The 10103-nt window shown below is 46.4% G+C and overlaps 1 protein-coding gene across 4 annotated transcripts in view; it reads left to right on the top strand.

Moving 5' to 3' along the window:
* RRBP1 (ribosome binding protein 1) overlaps nucleotides 1–10103 on the top strand; it is a 181532-nt gene that overhangs the window by 44039 nt on the left and 127390 nt on the right. For all 4 annotated transcript variants that reach the window (XM_075339404.1, XM_075339405.1, XM_075339406.1 and 1 more), the window contains exons 3-4: nucleotides 7770–7918; nucleotides 9983–10103. The exon at nucleotides 9983–10103 is cut by the window's right edge and continues 2 nt beyond it. In XM_075339404.1, coding sequence (XP_075195519.1) covers nucleotides 7770–7918; nucleotides 9983–10103 — 270 coding nt within the window. The remainder of the gene's footprint in view (nucleotides 1–7769; nucleotides 7919–9982) is intronic.

Raw genomic sequence — 10103 nt, forward strand, 5'->3', positions numbered from 1 at the left:
GCTGCCCGTCGCGCACAAAATCGCGCTCCCCCATCACACGGCTTACCTGCCCTGCGACGTCGCTATGGCCGGCGATCCGCCTCCTTTCTAAGGGGGCGGGTCGTGCGGCGTCAGTGATGTCACACGGCAGGCGTCCAATAGAAGCGGAGGGGCGGAGATGAGAGGGACGTAAACATCCCAGCCACCTCCTTCCTTCTGCATTGGCGGTGGAGGCAGGTAAGGAGATGTTCCTCGCTCCTGCGGTGTCACACACAGCGATGTGTGCTGCCGCAGGAACGAGGAACAACACCGCTAATGAGAGGTGACCGATTTTTGGTTTTAGGACGACCTTTCCACGGCAAACGATTTGTGCCACTTTTGCGATCGTTTTAGGTCGCACAAAAGTGTCAAGACGCTGCGATATCGTTAATGACACCGGATGTGTGTCACTAACGGCGTGACCCCGACGATAAAACATTAACGATATTGTAGCGTGTAAAGCCCTTTTAAGTTTATACTGTCAGTTTGGTTGATAGCCTAAAACTTAAAGGGAGTCTGTTTTGCCCATTGTCGCTCTCACCAAAAAAATATTTTATATTGTTCATCCATTTCTTTTGTCCATTGTATGGTGATATAAATATGGCCATGGGTGGCTGGGAACTTCCCCTAATGACAGGGCCTTAGAATGAGCCTAAGGTTTGCGGTGTGAAAGCCTCGGCCCACAATCTTCTTTCCTAACATAAACGAAAGCTAGTTAGGTGCAGGATAAAACCATTCACTTGATCCAGTTACAGATCATTTTACTCTGTGCTAATTAGATTTTATTGCAATTGTCCCATAAGACTTTGGAGAAGAAGTGCTCAAGCAGCGACCTTAATGACATTGGAGGGAATCTGAAGAGTATAAGTCACACACACCACATTGTACATGCATTATTGGCCTGATCGTGTAGGAGGGATCTCGTTAAAGGACGAGAGACACATTGAGACAATTTCTGAAAATTTTATTTTTTATTTTTTTTTTATATTCCTAATTCTGAGAGCAAACTGAGTCTGATTATGTTCCTACATTGTAGAGACCGCTCACCCCCCGGTTTCCTGGATGTCTTGTGTCCTGCAGCATACAGTATAAGATTTCACGTCTTACCTAGACAATAATTCATGGTTTGGAAAAACATAGAAGCCTTTCATTACCAAAAAAGCCCAAGCAAGACGTGGAGTGTAATATTTCTGATATTGTAATTACGCCCCATGTGTGAGCTGCCGTCTTTTTATTTACTACCTGGTCAACAAAACAAGCGACAAGTAGTCACAACATTGCGCTGCGTAACCGGAAGGCTGGATACCGGCTGCAAGCTCTACATTCCACAACTTGGTCACCACACAAGACATTTTCAAGTCAAGTTCTTTTTTAGATTTTTTTTTTTTTCAAAGACATGGAAATTATTCTTCTGATTTCAACATTATTAAAGAGTACCCTTCCTTTTTTATTTTTTATTTATTTTATTTCAGAAATCCTAGTACATTGGAAAATAAGAGGCAGTGTAATATATCTTACCAGGAATTTGCTTTTTTTCTCCTGGACTGATCTTTCAGTCTCAAAATTCTCAATTCACAGGTAAAATCTGTCTACAGTGAATACAGATTTTGCCATTACTGAGGTGACAATTGGTGGTCTTAATGTTCTTTGGAGAACTGTAAAGGGCACTTTACACGCTTGGATATCGATATCGCTAGCGAGCGTAACCGCCCCGTCGGTTGTGCGACACTGGCAAATCGCTGCCCGTGGCGCACAACATCGCTTACACCCGTCACACGGACTTACCTTCCCTGCGATGTCGCTGTGGCCGGCGAACCGCCTCCTTTCTAAGGGGGTGTTTCGTGCGGTGTCACAGTGACGTCACGTGGCAGCCGTCCAATAGAAGCGGAGGGGCGGAGATGAGCGGGCGGAATATTACGCTCACCTCCTTCCTCATTGCCGGTGGACGCAGGTAAGGAGATGTTCGTCGTTCCTGCGGTGTCGCAGATAGCGATGTGTGATGCTGTAGGAACGACGAACAACCAGCGGCATGCACCACCAATGATATTATGAAAAGGAGCGACATGTCAACGATCAAAGATTTTTGACGTTTTTGCGATCGTTGATCATTGCTCCTAGCTGTCACACGCTGCGATGTCGCTAACGATGCCGGATGTGCGTCACAAACACCGTGACCCTGACGATATATCGTTAGCGATGTCGCAGCGTGTAAAGCACCCTTACCTGTCATTTCAGGAGAAACGGTCCTGCAATACTAAAGGGTTACCTTTGTGCACAGCTGTTGAAGGGGAAAGTCCGCTCGAGTCCTCTTGATTATAATTGCTTGTTGAGAGTGCATGCTCCAAAGTGGAAGATACGTCCCCGATTATTCAAGTAATAAGAAAACAGCTGCACTATCCATGGCTCAAGAATAAAAATCCAGTTTATTCAAGCGTGTGCATTAAAAAAGTGGGGAAGAAGTCGGATGCAGACGCTTTCAGGGCTACGGTCGTTTCGCGCTGAGAGCGTCCGCACCCGGCCTGTTCTCCGCTTTTTTTAATGCACACGCTTGAATAAACCGGATTTTTATGCTTGAGCCATGGATAGTGCCGCTGTTTTCTTATTACTTGAATAATCGGAGTGACTTTTCAGGAGAACTTGCAGCAGAATGTCTACCTCTAGCTGAGAACTTGCAGCAGAATGTCTGTCACCTTTAGCTCTTAAGCCTGCTTTACATGTTACGATTTCGCATACGATATCGTATGCGATCGTAACCGCCCCCATCGTATGTGCGGCACATTAAATTTTATTGAATGTGCCGCACAAACGATTAACCCCCGTCACACGTACTTACCCGTCCATACGACCTCGATGTGGGCGGCGAACGTCCACTTCCTGGAGTTGGAGGGATGTTCGGAGTCACATCGACGTCACGCGGCAGCCGGCCAATAGAAGCGGAGGGGCGGAGATGAGCGGGACTTAAACATCCCGCCCACCTCCTTCCTTCCGCATTGCTGGCCGGGAGCCGCAGGACGCAGGTAAGATCTGTTCATCGTTCCCGGGGTGTCACACACTGCGATGTGTTCTACCCGGGTTACGATGAACAACCTGACGTTCAATTTATGAGGAATGAACGACTTGCGTGCGATGAACGTTTTACCGTTCAATCGCACGTAGCTGTTACATGCTACAATGTAACTTACGATGCCGGATGTGCGTCACTTACGACTTGACCCCGCCGACACATCGTAAGATATATTGTAGTGTGTAAAGCGGGCTCTACCCTTACAAATCAATAGAATTGTAAAAGCACCAACTGTCATCGCCTATCTCCGTAATGGGAAAATGTGTCTTAACTGAATGCAGATGGTTACAGTTTTTACCCAAGAATTAAGAGTGAAAGATCAATCCAGGAGGTTAAAATAGGCAAATTTCTCTGATAAGCTATATTTCAAAGTTGCTTATTTTCATGTGTGTTTGATTTATGAAAAAACCCCTTCACGTCAGGGCCAATTTGTTTGTTTTTTCATCCCCTTCTTCTCAAAGCCAAAACTTTTTTATTTTTCTCTCAACATATATGTACCGCCCCAGCAGCGGTCGAACTGCTCGGATCCGGGTGTCGATATTCGTGGCTCGAGGGTCTCCGGACCCGGGGGCTCGGGGTCACTCTTAATGGTAGAAGGGGGATTATTTACAGGGGAGATATAGTTCGTGACGCCACCCGTGGTGTGTGGTAATGGGGAGTACCGCCGATGCCTTTGGGAGTACCCGGGATGATGGAGTGGGGCAACCAGATGACGTTACCCCCCCCTCCCCCCACGGGTAGGTAAGGCCCCGGGACTCTGGCTAGTGGGATGGATCGCAGGGGAGCACAGGCTCGCTGGTAACAGGGGCTGATCAGGTACTCACTCAGAAAGCAGTCGCTGACAACGTTGTAAACAAAGTCTCTGGATGCCAGTGCCCTCTTGGGGAGCTTGTCCGGGTCCCGTCCCCTGTAGCACTGCCTGATAGTCCAGATCTTGCCTCCGTGCACAGAATTTTAGTGTTCGTTGTGGCCCGTAATCTTGGAGCTGTCCGGGCCCCGCTCTCTGCTATGGGTAGCAAAGGTGCTTGCTCTCGGGCTCACACTTGGGATTTCAGTGGGCTACTTTGCTTGGAAAGCCCTATTCACCCCTCGTTGCGCTGGTGCCCCCGATTTCTGACCTTCGTGGGAACAGTCCGTAAAGGCCCTGTCCTCCACAGGTTAATTGCTGGGTTGCTTGGAGCCTCTCCCTGTCCTAGGGTCCAGTACACCGACATGCTTCGGCTATTGAACTGCGGCTGCTGACTGTCCTCCTAGACTCAGCCAGGCACCCAGTCCCAATCTCCCACGACCGGGTCTCCGACTCCTCCGGGTCCAGACCACCGTCTGCAAACTAATCCACTTCTCCCCTGGGAGCTCCAAATCCCAGCTTCCTCGAACTACTTACAGCTCGAGGGCTACTGCACTGACTTGTCACCTCCCACCTCCCTGCCTGACCCCTAGGTGGGCGGCCTTATTCCAGCTTAGCAGCCCACTGGTGTGCCTGACAGGGTGTGGTGCGAGGTGTGACTAGGATTTGTGTATGCGGGTGGAGGCAGTAGTGCAGGTTGGGAACCCATAACCATGTGGGTTCGAGTCCTGCACTGAAGATAGAGCGTGCAGTACCCTGTGACGACCTGACTAGTCCAGGGGTGTCACATATACATATCGGGGCTTGATTTTGCGGGGCGAGATGTACCGTACTTTTCAATGACCGCATTCATTTTACCACACTGGAAAACTGGGAACAGATTCCAAATGTGGAGAGATTGTGGGGAATAAAAACACAATTCTGACATGGCTTTTGGGACCTGTTTTTACAGTGTACATTTTGTGTAAAAATGATTTTGCAATATGATGCTCCTCATCAGGTACGATTATAGCAATTCCAAATTTGTCCAGTGTTTTCATTTTTTTTAGTGGTAAAAAATCCCCAACAATTTTGAAAGAAAAAACAAAAAAAACAAACATATATTTTTCAAAACCCATAACGTTTTTCATTTTTCCATCGATGGAGCTATGTGATTGCTTATTTTTGTAGGGTGAGACAATGATTTTATTGATATCAAGCTGGGATAGTTATACAGGTTTTTTTTTTGGTTTTTTTTTTTGTGGTATTGAAGTGGCTCAAAAACTTAATTTTGGCTTACTTGAATTTTTGTTTTATCGATCAGGTTAATTATTTTTATATACTGATAGATTGGACTTTTCTGAACGCGGCAATACCACATGTGTATTTTTTTTTAAATTATTTTATCTTTATTTTTAATGGTGCGAAAGTGGGATGGTTTGAATTTTAAGTTTTGTTTTCTTATTTTTAAAACTTTTCTTACGCTTTACTGTTCTAAATAGTCCCCTTAGGGGACTTGAAGCTGCAATTTTCTGATCACTGGGGTATATGAAGCAATGCCACTGCATTCCTGCATATAGTGAAAATCAGTCTCTTTTGAAGCCTGGCCACAGGCAGTGTTTCAAAGGAAAGCTACTATGACAAGCATGGAGGTCGGCGACCCTCAGTCATTGTACTGGTGCGTTGATGGACTTTTAACATGGCGCGCCTCCATTCCGGCGCATATTAAATGCCGCTGTCAGAGTTTGACAACGGGATTTAGCAGGTTAACAATTGCAGGTGGAGGCGATTGTTAGAGGCCGGCCTTGGCTGTATTGCTCAATGTGTGCACTGGGCCTAACTGAAAGCATGCATTGAACATTTACAATTCATTAGATCATCTGTTTTTTCACCCCCATGCAACCCCTTGTTCTCTCTTGCCAGGTGGTGTGGGCCCTGGACAAACCTCATGTAAACCCTCCATACACTTAGGGGCACTTTGCACACTACGACATCGCAAGCCGATGCTTGCGATGCCGAACGCGATAGTCCCCGCCCCCGTCGCAGCTGCGATATCATGTTGATAGCTGCCGTAGCGAACATTATCACTACGGCAGCTTCACACACACACTCACCTGCCCTGCGACGTCGCTCTGGCCGGCGAACCGCCTCCTTATTAAGGGGGCGGGTCGTGCGGCATCATAGCGACGTCACACGGCAGGCGGCCAATAGAAGCAGAGGGGCGGAGCTGAGCGGGACGCAAACATCCCGCCCACCTCCATCCTTCAACATAACCGGCGGGAGCTGCAGGACGCAGGTAAGGTGATGTTCCTCGCTCCTGCGGCTTCACACACAGCGATGTGTGCTGCTGCAGGAACGAGGAACAACATCGTAACATCGGTCCTTCCGAAATTATGGAAATGACAGACGCTACACCGATGATACGATTTTGGACGTTTTTGCGCTCCTTAATCGTATCAAAAAGGATTTACACACTACAATATCGACTGCGACGCCGGATGTGCGTCACTTTCGATTTGACCCCACCGACATCGCAGCTGCGATGTCGTAGTGTGCAAAGTGCCCCTTAGAATTAGGCCGGCGTCCCACTTGCGATTACGCTGCTCACAGGATCGGGTCAGCTGCATAGAGATACATGCAACCGACCAGCTCCTGAGAGCAGAGTGTAAGTCCGTGACGGGTGTTGCAATGCGAGACTCGTGCGAGATATATGCACGGTAATCGCAAGTGGGACACCGGCCTTACACTGGCCTTACCCGCTGGTATGGACTGGTTCTTCTGACAGTCTATAGGGAGGCCCAATATAGATGATTGGGGGGATATGGGCCTGATATGGCTTTTTTTTTTTTTTTTGTACATGGGGGAAGAAAATAGTTGTTTCCATTAGATTCTGCAAGTTGCCATCATGATCTATATGATATACTTTGATTTGTCCTTTTTATGAGGACCCAGTATGGAGATTTTGAATCTAGACCTTGTTAATCCTGAACTGTGTAGGCTGGGCTGACTGAAAAGGGAGTATTATGTGCTGCTTCACAGGTCACATCATCCAGCCCTAGTGAGGTGGGGCTCCAGAACAGCTCCCCCCCTATTAATCACTTGATTTGTCACCTCTGACCATACCAGAATCAGTAAGCGGTTAAAGGCCATTGTGACCACTCCTTGTTCTTGGTGTAATGGGGATCAATAGCGGTTTCCTGTCTTGAGTTGTCAAGTAGAGGCCATGAAAGCCATTGGCCAGGAGAGAAAGGAACACCAAACACTTACCCCACCGGGTGCCATCTAACCTAAGGTTGGCCCAGTGTGAAGGCCGTTGATTTCCAAGCGTTATATTATGTGGAAACCACTGACCGTTTTGTGGCTTCTTGAGTACCACTACCTCCATCTTGAAGAAGTCTGGTGTAAGGGCATTATGTTTCTATGATTTTTGCTCCGCTCTATATTTGGGCCTAGCTGTTTTGTCAAGCAGGGTAGATCAGGTGGACTATCCTTGCTGTATATTCACACATTGCAGATTTGTTGTAGAAATTTCTCCAAGAAACCGATATGCAGTTTTACCTTTTTATAGTGAGAGCTGTTGCTCAGGACCAACATATGAGGATCTAGAGGACTCGGGCTCTGCCTTGTATTAAGACTTCATCCTATTGAAATGAATGGGACCAAATTGCAATAGGGAAAATGACATCAAACAACCAATTGTGGGAACAAGAGTCAGACCCCCCCCCCCCCCCCCCCGATATAGTTTTCACGGCCTATCAGAACAGTTTTAAAATAACCAGATAATGTCTTTAATCAAACTAGATGGAAGATTTATTTTATGATTTGCACGCGTTTGACTTTTCTTCCCATATTGTCTTGCAGTTTCCAGTGAATTGGATGGTGCGGTCTACCTCCCATACAAGACCCTCGTTTCTACCGTCAGCAGTATGGTATTCAGTGAAGGAGAAGCGCAGAAGCTCATTGAAATCCTGACCGAGAGAAACGGCATCAAGCAGGATACCTGGCACACGGTAATACTCATGCCCCAAGGGCGCGAACATCTCTGCACTTGCGGCACCACCTATATACTGTACCATTACCACATAGACCATTCACCTATTTACCATTACCCTATATACCATTATTGTATATACAAGGCTTCTGAACCATTTTTAATTTTTTAGTGTTATATAATATCTTTGGCTGCATTTACCTCACACGGAGCCATGTAAATAACTACCAATCGGTGGAGGCTAATCGGCGGTCATTTATGAGCCTGTTTAGTCTGCAGACAGTCGTTAAGACTACCTCTCTGTGCGCAAAGAATATCCTTGTTCTCGGCAGCACATCTGTTTACACAAGGTAATGTGCTGCCGAGAAGACTTTTTCTTTTTAAAATGTTTCACCTCACAAACAAGTATTTTTCTTATTAACCAACTTTTCAATTCCCCGATTATCAATATAAATGTGCCTTTAAAGTCAAGTGTAAGTCCATCTTGCAAAATTTAGCCTTGAGACATTATTTGTGCCATGGACCCAAATCTCAAGCATGCCCCCCTTCCCTATTTACTATATAATATATATAATATGGACATAGTCCATCAGGGGCCATTTTCAATGCCACTGAAAAGGAGCTGATAATGTGAGCAGCAAAGTGGCTGTACAATAGGGATGAACAGAATCTTTCAATGTTTTTTTTTTTTTTTTTTTTTTTCTTTATAGCAACTTTTCAGCCATTTTTGTTTTAGCCCCACTCCAAAAAAACCTCCCTCCTCCAAAATACTGTGTGTATATACCCCCACAATCTTCCTCTGGTGGGACAGCTCTTCCCAGAGGCAGGTCAATATTTCCATCTGCCAGATTATGACCTGGTGCAACCTCTCTTTAGCTGAATATTCTGGATAATTTTAGATTTCAATCTTTAATAGATGAAAACTACAAACCTATATTGGTGAACTGTGAATTGCTACTCCCTAATACAAAGCTGTTTTTTTTAAAAAAAAAATATAAAATAAAATAAATCACTTCTTTAAAGAGAACCTGTTGCCAGTTGTTGCTCTTGTTTTATGCCTGCTGCTTACCTGAATTTTTTTTTAGTTATTTTTTATTATATTTTCTGGTCTTTACCACGGGGCTGTGGCTCACAGGACTCTCTGCGGGCTTGTCGCCTGACAAAGCCTTTCTAAGGCTGCATTGGTAATTTACATTGAATTCTGCAATGTTCCTGCAGTTTTCCAGTGTAAGGGTACCGTCTCACTAAACAACGTACCAGCGATTCCGACTACGATATGACCTGGTCAGGATCGCTGGTGCGTCGCTACATGGTTGCTGGAGAGCTGTCAATCAGGCAGATCTCACCAGCGACCAGTGACCAGCCACCAGCCCCCAGCGAGTCGAGGAAACGATGCTGCGCTTGGTAACTAAGGTAAATATCGGGTAACTAAGCAAATTGCTTTGCTTGGTTACCCGATATTTACCCTGATTACCAGCGCACACCGCTTAGCGCTGGCTCCCTGCACTCGTAGCCAGGGTACACATCGGGTTACTAAGCAAAGCGCTTCGCTTAGTTACCCGATGTGTACTCTGGTTACGTGTGCAGGGAGCCAGCACTGGCAGCCTGAGAGCGGCGTATACTAGTAACCATGGTAAATATCGGGTAACCAAGCAAAGCGCTTCGCTTGGTTACCCGATGTGTACCTTGGTTACCAGCGTCCACAGCTTTCAGACGCCGGCTCCCTGCACATTCAGATCATTGCTTTCTTGCTGTCAAACACAGCGATGTGTGCTTCACAGCGGGAGAGCGACGATCAAAAAATGAACCAGCACTGTGTGTAACGATCAGCGATCTCACAGCAGGGGCCAGATCGCTGCTCAGTGTCACACACAGCGAGATCGCTAATGAGGTCACTGGTGCGTCACAAAAACCGTGACTCAGCAGCGATCTCGCTATGTGAGAAGTACCCCTAAGCCTTGGTGGTTTTGCTTGTACATCAGTGCCATAACCTTTCCTGCAGCTTGTTTAATACCCTCCAACTTTCAGAGATTTAGCCAAGGATAAAGCCAAGTATACAAATTTATTGTGCTCTGATTTTTAGGCCTCTCAAAAGGGAGATCCAGTCGCAGCTCTGAAAAAGCAGTTGGAGGAAAAGGAAAAATTGCTGTCATCAGAGCAAGAAAATGCAGCCGCTGCTAAAAATAAGCTGCGTGAGATTAATA

This window comes from Anomaloglossus baeobatrachus, chromosome 3, assembly GCF_048569485.1.
Source record: "Anomaloglossus baeobatrachus isolate aAnoBae1 chromosome 3, aAnoBae1.hap1, whole genome shotgun sequence".
Lineage (NCBI taxonomy): Eukaryota > Metazoa > Chordata > Amphibia > Anura > Aromobatidae > Anomaloglossus > Anomaloglossus baeobatrachus.